Source organism: Thamnophis sirtalis, unplaced genomic scaffold (assembly GCF_051295495.1).
Source record: "Thamnophis sirtalis isolate CommonGarterSnake01/CBP01778 unplaced genomic scaffold, rThaSir2_p1.2 scaffold_3, whole genome shotgun sequence".
NCBI lineage: Eukaryota > Metazoa > Chordata > Lepidosauria > Squamata > Natricidae > Thamnophis > Thamnophis sirtalis.
In genome coordinates this window covers 169,840,970-169,856,252 of record NW_028261383.1, presented here as the reverse complement: position 1 = coordinate 169,856,252, position 15,283 = coordinate 169,840,970, and the positions used below count along the sequence as shown (strand labels likewise).

The 15,283-nt window shown below is 44.5% G+C and overlaps 1 protein-coding gene across 2 annotated transcripts in view; it reads left to right on the top strand.

Moving 5' to 3' along the window:
• The window catches only part of L1CAM (L1 cell adhesion molecule), an 82,082-nt gene extending 68,632 nt beyond the window's left edge, over positions 1–13,450 (top strand). Inside the window, exons 27-28 of one of the 2 annotated variants that reach the window (XM_087710887.1) lie at positions 70–81; positions 11,171–13,450. In XM_087710887.1, coding sequence (XP_087567013.1) covers positions 70–81; positions 11,171–11,399 — 241 coding nt within the window. In that variant the 3' untranslated portion in view covers positions 11,400–13,450. The remainder of the gene's footprint in view (positions 1–69; positions 82–11,170) is intronic. The other variant, XM_087710888.1, reaches the window with a different exon arrangement.
• Positions 13,451–15,283: the final 1,833 nt, after the last annotated feature.

Here is a 15,283-nt window from a genome sequence, read left to right as displayed (position 1 = left end):
AAATGTGATGCTACTTTTTCTCTCTTTTTTTCTTCTAATCTCCCCCTGCCTTTTACTTGACTAACCCAGGTCCCTGGAGAGGTAAGAATGCAAGGGGTAAACATTGAATTTTTGCACTGCATGTTGCTGGTATAAGGTGGGGATAGAAGGGCCAGGATAACATTACCTGTTGGCATGCTTCTGGATTTCACCGACTTTATCATATCCGGGAGAAAGAAAAGCCATTTCCATAAAGGGCATTTGAGAGAAATCTTGCTTTTCTTTCCTTAATTAATGGGGAAAAAAATAATCATTAAAAATAGCTAAGGATAATGTTAAAAGCAATTCTTTTCTGTTTCTACTCTCCGGTGAATAGCAGTGGCAAGAGGGATATTTCACATTAGAAAGAATATTGGTTAGGGACTGCATATGAAAATGGCTTTTAAAATTTCAGAATACATTTTCCCCAAAATTGTCATTTGCCAAGAGTCTCCACATTAGTTGCAGGTAGACTGAAATTTAGCTTGCTGTCCCTGAAGTAAATGCATTGGATCCCGGACATCTTTTTTTCAAAGAATCATCCCCTTTCCCTCCATTGGGAAGATAAAATATAATCAAATTGTTAAAACGAAATACTGAAATTTCATTCCTCAGGGTTGCCTTGTTTAAAACTTTGTCTCTTTTATGTATGTGGATCTATGTATGTGCCTAAGAACAACAGAGCTGCCTGTGATAATATGAATGTTACCTTTCTGTCTTAAACCAGAATTCTGATTTCCATTCTCTAGGAAGCAGTTTTGGTTAAGAATGGAAATTCAGAAAAAGAACTGTCCCATTGTTTGAACAATCCCAAATCTTCTACCAGGTTATACTGCAGCCACAGCAATAAGAAAACCCAATGAGGTCCTTGGTGCTTTCTGAGCTTGGTAGTTTTCCTGTACACTAGTGGTGGGTTTCAAAAATTGTTGGAACCTACTCTGTGGGTGTGGCCTCCTTTGTGGGAGTGGCTTGCCGCCCATGTGACCGGATATGAAGATGACAACGACACTTGTCAGAACCACCTTAAATTACCTCACACACAGCACTGGCCTGCATAAGAATATGATATAAACTTGTTTTTCAAAAGGCATCTTTGGTTTGCGTTAAAACAACTTCAACACACGCAATGTTCTGATTGCACCACAAACGCAGTAGTCACGCTTACCTTTCACAGAGGCCCTGAGTTTTATAAATATGAGCCTAATAGTGTAGAATAAGCATATCCAAGGACCAGTGGTGGGTTTCAAAAAAAATTTGGAACCTCTTCTGTAGATGTGGCCTGCTTTCCGGGTCCACTGGTGGAACCTCTTCTAACTAGTTCAGTAGATTTGACGAACCGGTTCTACCGAATAGGTGCGAACTGGTAGGAACCCACCTCTGTTGTAGACATTTCATAATCAAACTAAGTAACATCATAGAGCCAAGGTGGCGCAGTGGTTAAATGCAGCACTGCAGGCTACTGCTAGATCAGCAGTTCGGCTGTTCAAATCTCACCGGCTCAGGGTTGACTCAGCCTTCCATCCTTCCGAGGTGGGTAAAATGAGGACCCAGATTGTTGGGGGCAATATGCTGACTCTCTGTAAATCGCTTAGAGAGGCCTGAAAGGCCTATGAAGCGGTATATAAGTCCACTGCTATTGCTATTGCTATCTGCAGATGATGTTACCTAGTTTGGAAATGAAAGATGTGCAAGAAAGCCACGGGGCTCAGAGAGCACGAAGGACCCCACAGCTCAACCTGAGCTCCCCAATATTCTCTTCTATCATCAGTACAATGATATTTGCTGGGTATCTTTGGTGTATGTGCAAATGTGGATAGGCATTGTAATGCTCTTGGGATCGAAATGATCAGTGCTAACTGTGCATGGTTTGTCCTCCCTCTCTTTCTCATTATCTCCTGAAGTTCATCAATGATTAGATTTAGGTAACAACAACCTTTCCTCCCCCTGCCTGCCTGCCTGCCTGCCATATCTTGCTATTTGCCCTCTAATTTACCTCCCCTGGGTTCCAAAATTGTATCTAGCCAGCTGCCCACCCCAGTGGGATCTCAAAGGTAGGGATACTGGCTGGCAGCCCCTCTTCTGAAAATCCCTGGCAGATGCTGTGCAGTCTGTCGGCTAAATTCTCCCTGCTAAATTCACATAGTCCTCTCTCTCTCTCTCTAGTACTGGGTCAGTCTACACAGCCTTTGACTTGTTGTAGCACTCAAATGAGCTTCCTGGGTTTAAAAGGAGCTTCCTGGATGCTCTTTCGGCTCTGCTAATTTCCATGTCCGCCTGTTGATTCTACATGCAAATCAAATATATTTGGCTGGATCCGTTTTGGTTTTGTTTCAGCTCTCCTCCACCCATGTTCACAGGATTTCCACTTAGGTTTTTGCACACCCAAATGCATGCTTGCTGGTCAGTGGGACTTGGAATTCAGAATCCCAATTCTGCATGCTTCACTTTTGTGGCATTGGAGCCTTCCTCATTCAGAGAGGCAAAGCTGGATATTTTAATGTTAGAGTGAGGGAAATCCAAGCTCTCTGATACATCCAGTATTTGATATCTGCTCCTAGGGGTATTCTCTTTCGATGAAACTATTATAAACTTTGATGCCCCTTAATGTACAGCTATCTTCTTTGAAGGATAGGCTTTCCCTCACATAGGGATACCCATGCTCCAGGGGTGGGTTTCAACCGGTTCGCGGCGGTCCCTGCGAACTGGTTGGTTGGCGAACCTGGAAGTAAGTAACTTCCGGGAACGGCGAAGGGCGCGCCCGCCCGCCCGCGGTCCTTACCCGGTTTTGACAAGTTCTGCGTTTCCACACATGCGCAGGACGCATACAGCGCCTGCGCGATCCTCCAGGAGCAGCTGGAGCATCGCACAGACACTAGTACGCATGCGTGCACCGCGCGCATGTACGAGGACGCCGCCGGCCCCGTTCCGACCGAACTGGTTGGAACGGGGCGAGAAACCCACCCCTGCCATGCTCTAATCCTTTTTTTTTTTTTGTATTTCATTTCATGGTTGCACACCCATCATTTTAGATGTGCATTGGTGTTCTTGCAAATCTGCACAGCAGCACTAGGAAACATTGTGCCGATTTTTCCAGGGATGGAAAGCCAGTCTAGGCATAACAGTGTATTTGTATCTTAAGCACATGGGGTCAGTGTGACAGTGTGGCTAAGGGGTTAGGAAAGTCAGGTTCAAATCCCTAATCAACCAGTCAGTAATGTAAAGGCAATTGTTATCTCAGAGCCCACAGGGTTATTGTGAGCTAAATTGTGTACCCAGATTGGAGATAGGAGAATCTTTTTATACATGAGTTCCTGGAGAAAAGGTGGGGCTTTAGCAAACTTAAAATAGGCTTATCTTTGCCCAGAAAGCTGAAATGGAGCAGGGCCACAGCCCTGTTCCACACTGCTGTATTTGCTCCTTTGGCCTCTGATGCTTCCATTTAAAGTTCCCCAACTGGGTGAGGTTTTCAAGAATCACATCTCATTCAGATTTGCTCATGGTGAAAAAACGAGGCCTCCATCTCTGCTTAATACATGAGCAGGGCAAAGTGTTGCTTAAGATACTACATAGGAGCTTTACTTACTTGATTTTTATTTGTTTGTTTGTTTGTTACATTTTTATGCTGTCCTTTTGAATATTCATCTGAGGCAATTAGCTAAATAACCTCTGTTCTGACCCCGTCCTCCGTCCAGTAACGAAAGCCGAGACAAGCTTACATGGAATGTCCTTTAATAACAAGACCAGACTCTTGGTGGCTGAAAGCCAAGTGAACAAACAGATAAGGACCTTGGCAGCAAGTCCGACAAACCTTGGCAGCAATTCAGACAAACTCTGGCAGCAATCCAGCCTGCCAAGTTAGTTTCTCTTTAGTCAAAGCGTTGACTTCTGCAAGAAGGGCGTGGCACAAGCAGCCTTTTTTATAGTCTGGAGAGGAGCCTAATGACCATCAGCTGAGCGTAATTACTTTCTGTAATTACGTAGTTGTCCTTGACGCCGAGTAGCTTTTCGACGGCGTGCATCCCAGAACAACTCACTGTTGGTTTCTGGATCACTCTCCCTTGTCTCCTCCCCACTGATCCAAGGCTCAGGCGCCACCTGGTGGCCAACCAATCTCTCTGCTCGGAGTTGGAACCCTGTCCAGGGTCCTCCACATCCTCCAGGGCCGACTCATAGGGCCCCTCGTTGTCGGAGTCTGTTGGCAGCTGCAACGGCTCCTGCTGGGCCACAACAAACCTCTATGGGGATTCAGTACATCAGAACATTTTCCTTGGTTTTGTGGTCCAGTGGGCTTCTATCTTATTTTAAAAAATTACTTCTTTAATTTAAAAAAAGGGAGACAGTGGCATGCTGCAGACCAAGTGATGGTCTCTAGCATTGCTGTGTTTTCAAGAATGGACCTCAGATAGATGTGGGATGATGCAATAATTATCTCATCGGTAGAATGCAAACAAAGGGTTAACAAGCTTCTTCTTGAACAGAAATACAAAGGGAAGAGCAGTTATAGCAATAGCAGTTAGACTTATATACCGCTTCATAGGGCTTTCAGCCCTCTCTAAGCGGTTTACAAAGTCAGCATATCGCCCCCAACAACAATCCGGGTCCTCATTTTACCCACCTCGGAAGGATGGAAGGCTGAGTCAACCTTGAGCCGGTGAGATTTGAACAGCCGAACTGCAGAACTGCAGTCAGCTGAAGTAGCCTGCAGTGCTGCATTTAACCACTGCGCCACCTCGGCTTCCTGAATCCTCGGGAAAACTGAGGATTCCCCCCTCTGCCATTTCGCCAACTTCAAATGCTATCCAGCCCCCCTTAAAAAAAAATCACAAAGATATACTAGCATAACATTTGCCATCCCCATTGTCAATTCCTTTCCTGCGGGTTGTTTTTTTTTTAACTTGTCACCTGCCTATTCTTCGTCTAGGGACAGGATGAAGGTAATACCACGGAGATGCAAAGGAGGAGAGGTGTTGCTAGAAGATGCTTGTATTGTGATTAGAGGCAAGCAGGGATATGGCCTAGACGTATCAGGAGAGGAAAGGGAGTCACCTTTTCACAGAGTGGGGAAGGTGGAGAGAGGAAATGAGCTGTGTCTTCTCTATGTGCATAAAAGAGAGGCAAAATAAATGGTAGCTCTTGTGAAAATCATTCTGTAATTAAAGACTGAGAAGGAGTTTTGTTGATATAGCTCTTTTAAAAAGAGCTCATATCCTGTGCTTCTTGAATAGAGCAATATTGGTTAGACTAGTAATTATTCATGATTTGTAAGTAAAGAAGAGACAGGATCATAGGTCCCTCCCTGTGCATACATATAATATCTGGGGGGGGGGGGAAATGTTAGAAAGCAGATAATATCAGTACTACATTTATCCCTGGGAGGAGAAGATGACAGCAAGATTTTAAAGTATATTCTTTAAAATATATTCTGAGAGCCAGTTTGGTCTAGTGGCTTTAAGGCAGGGGTGGGTTTCAACCGGTTCGTGGCGGTCCCCGCGAACCGGTTGGGCGGCGAACCCGGAAGTAAGTAACTTCCGGGAACGGCGAAGGGCCCACCCGCCCGCCCGCGCTCCTTACCGGTCTTTGAAGGCTTCTGGGCTTCCACGCAGGCGCAGGGCACATACAGCACCCGCGCGATTCTCCGCGAGCAGCTGGATGGCACATACAGCACCTGCGTGATTCTCCGCGAGCAGCTGGAGCATCGCGCAGGCGCTGAGACGCGTGCGTGAACTGCACACGTGCACGAGGACGACGCCGGCCCCGTTCCAACCGAACTGGTTGGAACGGGATTAGCAACCCACCACTGCTTTAAGGCATCAGGCTAAAAATTGGGAGATTTGTAAATTCTAGTCCTGCTGTAGGCATGAAAGCTGACTGGATGATTTTTGAATGTCAGTCAATGATTCTCAGGCCATCCTATCTCACAGGGCTGTTGTGGAGGAAATAGGTGGAAGATAGAATATTAGGTATGATGGCCTCTTTGAGTTACCTTTACCCACTCAGAATGGCCTGACAGTGAGGTGGGTAGCATATACATTTAATAAATAAATAATAATAACATGATGAAGGTAGGATAAAAATAAATGAAAATAACATTATTTATCCACAGAACAATGTATGTATTTGATTTATCAGAGAGGAAGAAGCTTCTTGGATGAGAAGCGAAACATCTTCAAAGATAAACTAGAAAGTCCAGTTTCCTCCTGAAAAAGCACCTTTGGGCTATTTAGTTTATATTTCATCTTTACTTCTTTACAACTCGAAATGGTGTAAATAATGCTCCCTCCTATTTTCCCTAGCAACCTTATATGGTGGCTTGGGCAGTGAGAGGGAGAGACTGACCAGTGAGTTTTCCTGTCCAAAGAGAGGACTAGAACTCATGGCCTTCCATTTTCCAGGCCAGTGCCTACTGTGCCTAAGATGCCTTATTGTACTGTAGCAGGGGTGGGGTTCTCGCCCCGTTCCAACCGGTTCGGTTGGAACGGGGCCGGCGGCGTCCTCTTGCACGCGTGCGGTGCACGCATGCGTAATAGCGTCTGTGCGATGCTCCAGCTGCTCCTGGAGGATCGCGCAGGCGCTGTATGCGTCCTGCGCATGCGTGGAAGCGCAGAACTTGTCAAAACTGGGTAAGGAGCGCGGGTGGGTGGTTGGGCCCTTCGCCGTTCCCGGAAGTTACTTACTTCCGGGTTCGCCGACCAACCGGTTCGAAACCCACCCCTGTACTGTAGTCATTATTTTGCTTTTTATAGTGCCACTTCTCACCTACTTTAGTCACAGAACACTATATGTTTTCTTTGGGAACATGTCTATTTGCTCAGAAAAAGGACTAAAAGGGGAAAAAAACTATTAGAAAGCAGAGTAGAGAAAGAGGGGATAACAACAGATACCATCCTGGTAGATTTATGCGTCCTTACTGCTTAATGGCCTCCATGACTGCCATTTTCTGAAAGGACCAGTCTCCCAGCAGTCATTTTTACAAAGCATCCATAATATGGCTTAAAAATTCCAGATGTGGCCATGAATCCACAACAGTTGTAAACTTGCTCCTAATTACACTCTATTTTATTTTCCTTATGATTATTTGCCTTAATACACATATAGTAGTCTATAAAATCCAGACCTCAGCTAGTCAACAAAATCAGTGAATATGCTTAACTTTAAATAACCCTCAACTTCATAGATAAATCTGGCGGGGGGACGGGACTTTTAGCCTCATGTCTATTAATATGGTAATGAGATCGTACAAATGCATAAAATGTATGTAAAATAAATATAATGGATGTGACAGTGTAGGAACATTCTCCTGAGTAATTTACAAGAGACTGAATGTTGTCCGCTGGGGGGCTTTCAGATTTTACCCATTATATCCCAAGCTCACAGATTGAGGTCCATAAAAACCAGAGCTTTATTGTACTATAATAACTAAATTGTGCAGGCTTTTTTCTGCTTTCCAGATGTGTGAGGGCTCTTCTCCCGTAATCTGAAGCTATGGCAACAGATTTTTGGGAATTGAATTCCAACACATTCAGGGACCACATACTTGGAGAAAGCTGTTAGTTGCTGATAAGCGAAAAAGTATTGTATTTTTAAGCATCTGCCTTTCCAAATTTAATCAAATAGCTCGTTAGCCGTGGTTCATGTCATGAGGGCACTTTAGGTGCTCAAAATGACATTGTTGCTCAAAATATCACAAAATGTAGGTAAAAATACAAATACAAATTATCTCTCCTCTAATTTTAGTAATTTGTTTAAAATAACATTTTTTTTCTTTAATATTGAGCTCTTAGATACATTATGTGGGACAGTCATGCTGTAAGGACATCCAGGGGTGGGTTTCAACCGGTTCGCGGCGGTCCCTGCGAACCGGTTGGTCGGCGAACCCGGAAGTAAGTAACTTCCGGGAACGGCGAAGGGCCCACACGCCCGCCTGCGCTCCTTACCCGGTTTTGATGAGTTCTGCGCTTCCACGCATGCGCAGGACGCATACAGCGCCTGCCTGATCCTCCAGGAGCAACTGGAGCATCGCACAGACGCTAGTATGCATGCGTGCACCACGCGCGTGCACGCACGCGCCGCATGCGCACACGAGGACACCGCCCGCCCCGTTCCAACCGAACCGGTTGGAACGGGGTGAGAAACCCACCCCTGAGGACGTCCCTCCCCCAAGAGAGAAGAAGGGCCTAATTAAGGAAAATATTGGGAACATCTGTGTGAGATATAGAGACACGCTGGATGATGAACGTTTGCGTTTTGTTTCATTTTAACCACATTCCATTTTTGAATGAATTCACTACAATTTGGCAAATAAGGCAACCTGTTCACAGTTCGACATAGCCAACCATGACTAACAGATGATAACGGGATAAGAGGAGACCAGCTCCATCTAATGAGTTCCCTTTCACATCAGCATGAAGTTGTTTTTGAGTTGTGCCCTTCATAAGTGGCCTTTCCTGTTTTGCATGATTTCACTACTGCAATGCGGTCTACATGGGGCAGCCCTTGAAGAGCATTCAGAGACTTCAACTCGTCCAGAATGCAACCGTGCAAGCGATTGTGGGTGTACCTCGATACACCCACATTACACCTATCTTCCGCGAGCTGCACTGGCTTCCAATCGGTCTCAGGATACGCTTCAAGGTGCTAGTTATTACTTATAAAGCCCTTCATGGTATTGGACCTGGGTACTTGAGAGACCGCCTGCTGCCAATTACCTCCCAAAGACCCATTAGGGTCGGCCTCCTCCGGGTTCCATCCACCAGCCAATGCCACCTGGCTACGACCCGGGGGAGGGCCTTTTCTGTGGCGGCTCTGGCCCTTTGGAATGAACTCCCCACGGAGATTCGGACCCTCACCTCTCTCCTGGCTTTCCAAAAAGCCATTAAGACCTGGCTGTGTCGGCAGGCCTGGGGTTGATGAGCTCCCCTCCCCTCTCGACAGATGTGGTTGTTGGTCATTTTAAATGTCTATTTTGTATTTGCATGTTCCCCTTCCCGTTGGAGTTGTTCGCCGCCCTGAGTCCCTTTTAGGGAATAGGGTGGCATATAAATAAAATAAAACTTCAAACTTCAAACTTTGCCTCTAGAGAACACATCCGTGTACCCAAGCACACTTTCTAGCATCTTTCACAAGCAGCCAGCCCTCCCTTGTGGGTGATATCAAAGTTCTGAGGAGGGGATGACAGTTGGCCAGACTAGGACAACATGGATGTCTTGTTAAGGAAGATAGCTCATTCATTAGCCAGTACTGGGGCTCCAAAACAAAAATAAATAACAACTCTGATATAGTATATAGCAGTGGTCTCCAACCTTGGCAACTTTAAGACCTGTGGACTTCAACTCCCAGAGTTCCTCAGCCATGTCTTAAAGTTGCCAAGGTTGGAGACCACTGCTATATAGCACCTATGGGTTCCACCACAAAACCGCGTTCGACTGAACCGCGCTCGACGAAACCGCGTAGCTGACGTCATCAACAGGGCGACAACAGCGCGGAGACAGAAGCACGCTGTAAAAGCTAAACCTAAAATTAACCCCTAAACCTAAACCTAACCCCCCTAAACCTAATCCTAAACCTAACCCTTAACCTAACCCTAAACCTAATCCTAACCCTTAACCTAACCCTAACCCTAACCCTAACCCTTAACCTAACCCTAACCCTAACCCTAGCCCTAACTCTTAACCTAACCCTAAACCTAATCCTTACCTTAAGTTGAATTGGCTTGCTTTCAAAGCGCTATTTAAAGCGCCCTTCTTTCTCCACGCTCGCTGTTGTCGACCTGCTGATGACGTCAGCGACGCGGTTTAATCGGGCGCGGCTTAGTCGAGCGCGGTTTTGTCATGCCACGGCACCTATGCATCCCATCCTCTTAAAGCAAGCATGGACAAAATGTGACCCAGGGCTGAATGAGGCCTTCTGATTATTATTTTTTTTCAATTCTCCTTAGGGAGAATGAAGCTAACTGTATAGAACTTTTCACCTGGAAGTGTCCCCCCCACCTTTAAAACTCTTGAATTCCTTTTCTAAAATAGGCCTTGGCTCTGCCTACTTTAGGAGTGTGGCCTGTGACATGTCGTACAAAATTTGGTTTGTTCCTTGATCTGAAGGCAATTTGTTTTGAAGGCAATTTTCCTTTTTTTTTTTGGCATTCCAAAGGAGATTGACAGCATGCTGCCCACTGAAAGATTCTTAGCATGTATTTTAATGGAGAAGCAACTAGGGTCTTCTGGCTTCCTGAAGGGAATGATCCAGATGGACTGATGGTTTCACCAGCTATGAAAAGATGCAGGGAAGTTATCTTGCAAGTTAACTGTTGAAACCAATATGGAAGGTTTAGATGGGATGACTTCTGAGTGGTTTACGCCCCATCAGTCAGATCGATTTGCCTTCCAGACGCTTAATAACCTGCTGTCTAAAGATGGGCCGTTTCATTTTATGTTGTGACAAAGTCATTTTGGTGTGAGCTGCAAACTCTAGTCTTCTATAAAGGCAGCTGGGATTGAATTGAATTTGAATTTATTTAGCTTGTATGCCGCCCTACTCCTGGGAAGACTCAGGGCGGCTAACAATAAGGAGGGGAGGGGGGGTACAAAAATAAAAAACAACAATTAAAAATTCAGCAACAGTCATAACATCGGATGGGGCTGGATAATTCAACAGCCCCAGGCCTGCCGGAACAGCCAGGTCTTAGTTGCTTTGCGGAAGGCCGGAAGGGTAGTAAGGGTCCGGATCTCAACGGGGAGATCGTTCCATAGGGCCGGAGCATAGGGCTGGAGTTTCCCTTTCAGTCATTCTGAGATTGCGTGAAGACCCCTTATGGAATGTGGACTGGCATGAGTTTATATGCATGCTCACCTGTAGCTATCTTGCTTATATGTGCAGATATATAATACTACCATGCTTCCCTCTATACTACTATATTATTATTATTTATTCTCTCAGCACGCTGTGGCTTTTATCAGGGTTCTTTTGGACTGCAACCCCTAAAAGCCCCAAGCAGCATGGATCCTCCAAACCAACCCTGCTGTGGATTTGGAACCGTTTAGTCCAAAAAACAGCAGGGTTTCAGATTACTTTGACTTTGCATTTTTATTGCTATAAATAAAGATATGATTCTTCCCACTCTATTACCCTTTCTCATTGTTGTCCTTTTCCCCCCCTACAGTGACAATGAGGAGAAACCCTTCACCAGCAGCCAACCGTCCTTGAATGGTGACATCAAGGCTCTGGGGAGTGACGATAGCTTGGCAGATTATGGGGGCAGCGTGGACGTCCAGTTCAACGAGGACGGCTCCTTCATTGGCCAGTACAGTGGCCAAAAAGGCAAAGAAGGAGGCGGAAACGACAGCTCTGGCGCTACCAGTCCTACCAATGTGGTCACTGCCCTAGAATAAGCGGAGGGCGGTTTCCCAAAGGATTCCCCCGCCCCCCAGTCCTGGAGAAGAGGATTTCCCTGTGGATTGCTGGGGGGCAGGGGAGGTGAGCACAGGGTTAATCACCTCACCCAGGCAAAGAATCAAAGAATCAATGTTCTTCGAATGGAAATAGTAATTGGTGGAATCTACCCTTTGTTTACTGGCTAACCCCACCCCCCAAAAAAAAAACTAATCAGGGAGGGTTAGGAAAATCAGGGGATTCCTCAAATAATCCACCTAAAAAGTATCTCATTTCCACACCTTCCCCCTCAACCAGTTATCCTTCAGCCAAACTATGTCCATGTTTTGTGTGGTGGGGAGAGAAGGGGAAGGGAGGGAGAAGGGGAGGGGCATATGACATGATCCAAGGGATGAGCTTATTGGTGAAGCCCAGGGCTTCACAAGAGGGGAGGGAATCAAGGTTCAAAATTGCCAAAAAGAGCAGATGACACACACACACACACACACACACACACACACACACACCCCTCTCAAGATCCTCAAAATGTTCATTCTTTGTTCTCGTTCAAGAAGGGGGTGTTAGATGGTGCTGCAATGTCTAATCCCAAACCCAGATCAGGACGGGAGACAAAAGAGTAGGTGGCCTGAAAGAATTGGGAACCGAAAAACAGGGAATCCTTTCTCCGCCTCTGGGAGAAAGGGTGGTTAAGAAAGAACTAGAAGCCAGAAGTCTGTGGCTATGCAAAAGGAAGGAATACCAAACGGGCTGAAAGTCAGAAAGAGTCTGGGTCTTTCAATTTTGCCATTTGGCCACCTTCTCAAGGATTCAGCTAAGGGTGGTCTCCTGATGCCTCTCTTAGAAGGGAAGGGATGCTCCAGCCAAATCTTCTGATTGCCTCTCTGCTGATCTGTCACTCTTTCTTCCCTCGTTTTTTTCTAAACCAGGCCTTGCTAAGGCATCAGTTCTCTCAAAATTGTGGCTTTCAAAGTTTTTACCTTGAGGAAAGCTTTTCCATGTCTGCTCACCCATTAAGATATCCCCATATATATTTTTTCTGCCATGGAAACTGAGACCTATTTTGCATTCACGAAAGCCATGGGCCAGTTGGTTCTATTGAACGTCCTCTTTGCTTCACCTAAATTGATTCTTTACCTGCCATTAAAGTAGTACCTGTTTACCATAGCCCTACAAGAGCCTCTGATCAATTGCCAAGAGGTCTCAAGGTAGCCTAGAAAGACAGTTTGAGAACTGCTGCCAGAACGGGGTCTCCTGGTGCTGAAGAGCCCGCTTAGAAGAATCCCTTTGTCCTTTCTGTCATTGATAATTCACATTCCCTCTTTCATGGGTTGATCAACACCCAGTTCTTTACACTGGGCCAAATCCCACCATTTGACAACCTCCTCTTCCCTCTGTCTTAACTCCAACTCTCCTCTCAAACAGCAGGAAAGAAAAAAAATACCCCAAGACCCTCCCTGCTTCTTGAATGCATCTCACGCAGCTGCCTTGCGACACACTCTCGTCTTTCAAAAGTGGCTTCTTGTTCACTGAATCAACCCTTAACCCCCCATTTCCACCTCTGTCTATTGTAACGATGACTATTTTTTCTCTTGCTTGTCGGGGATGAAATGAATCCTTGCTTTTTTTGCATACAAAGTTTTTTAAGATAATAATAAAAAATAATAAAAGTACTCTGGTGTTTTTGAGCGGCCCTACACGAAATCGTTCCTTGCCTTTTCCCCCTCTCTGTAAATATCCCCCAACCCCTTGTGCTTGAGTTTGTTTTAGATGTCTTAGGACTGGTGTTTTTGAAGTCTTTTAGTGGGTCTATTAAGGTGGCTTGGAATTAAAAAGAGAAAAAAAAATGGAAAAAAAAAGTATTTTAAACAGTCCTCTTTCTCCTGAAATGTGATGCCATTTGCACCCACCCATCCTCCCTGCCCTGTGTATTCTTCTCTTTTGTCAGGCCTGTTGCGATCTAACTTTCTCTCTCGATAGCTTTTTATATATATATAAATATGTATATATATAAACAGAATTATAAAATGATAAATAAATGATGAAATTGGAACTTGCTTGGACTGGTGATGGGGAAAGACATGGTTGGGGAAATTGATCTCATGTACGCTGTTCTAGGACTCCTGCATGAAAGTTAGGAAACATCTCTAAAAAAAATGAATTTTCCTTCTGCCAATCCCACGGGGATTTTGTGATTGTACAACACAGAGCAATAGCAATAGCAGTTAGACTTATATACCGCTTCATAGGGCTTTCAGCCCTCTCTAAGCGGTTTTACAGAGTCAGCATATTGCCCCCACAGTCTGGGTCCTCATTTCACCCACCTCGGAAGGATGGAAGGCTGAGTCAACCCTGAGCCGGTGAGATTTGAACCGCTGAACTGCAGATAGCAGTCAGCTGAAGTGGCCTGCAGTACTGCACCCTAACCACTGCGCCACCTCGGCAGAAAACTAAATCAGAATAGAACCATTCCAGGTTCAATCTCTGGCATCTCCAGTTGATAGGAAAGTCTGTCTGAGACCTCAAGAAAGTTGCTCCCAATCAAAATTGATAATATGAGGAAAAATGGAGTCTGATCAGATTTCAGGAAAGTACCCTAGTTTTCTCTGATTTTTGTTGGCAGTGGGGCTTTTTTGGAGAGGGTGGGAGAAGTGGTGCCCTAGTGATTCTATGGTTTCTTTGCACTGAGGAGGACGAGGAGGAGGGAGGTGTCTTTATATAACAATAGATATGAAACATCTGTACCTCTCTCAGAAGGAAGAATTTATTTATTTATTTATTTATTTATTTATTTATTTATTTATTTACTTATTTACTTATTTACTTATTTACTTATTTACTTATTTACTTATTTACTTATTTACTTATTTACTTATTTACTTATTTACTTATTTACTTATTTACTTATTTATTTATTAGACTTATATACCGCTTCATAGGGCTTTCAGCCCTCTCTAAGCGGTTTACAATTTTTTTTAGCAAATTGAGTCAGCAACTTGCCCCCACAGTCCAGGTCCTCATTTCACCCACCTCGGAAAGGATGGAAGGCTGAGTCGACCTTAAGCCGGTGAGATTTGAACCGCTGAACTGCAGATCACAGTCAGCTAAAGTGGCCTGCAGTACTGCACCCTAACCACTGCGCCACCTCGGCTCTTTTTGAATTATCACATGTCTCCTTGCTGGGATTGATGCTCCCTACATTTCTACCATTCTGTCTTCTATCTCAAGATCTCTCGAGCTAGACCTTTGAAAACATTGGGTTTTATGCCCTTTGGAGTAATAGTGAGCTGCAAAGAAAATCAGTAGGGCAAGGAGAAGATGAATCTAATGGTAGATAATACCTGCACACTTGTCATAAATCCCAGTGTGATACCCTAGTTATTGCTGCAAACAATGGACTAGGCTAAATATTGTTTCTTCCTTCTGGTTTAAAAAATATGCGTGTAAAAACAAGAGTAAGTTGGTCTTATACCTCTTGCGGCATCTATTTAATCAATGTAATTTAATCAATATAATTGGCAGAGTAATCAAGTAAAGCTTTAATCACAGATTAAAGTTTGCCCTTGATTAACTAGCATTTCTGAGTCTGAAGGGCACGCTGGTGTGCAGAGGCTGGATGGCATCATTTTCCATTCTTCTGCCAAGATTGATTAGTAGAGAACAAAAGGTGGATTTTTATAATAGCTGTATTCAATAACGGCAGATAATTTTGTCTTTGCAAATATAAATGCTGGAAGCAGCAAGTTGCAAACAAGCCTGGTCACATTTGACTTAAATTAATATATCTTTTATATTTCCCCAAATCTAAAAAAAATTCATAATTCTAATGTTTGTTAATAAAGTCTATTGTGGATATGATATTTTAATATAATGTGCATATCCTCTG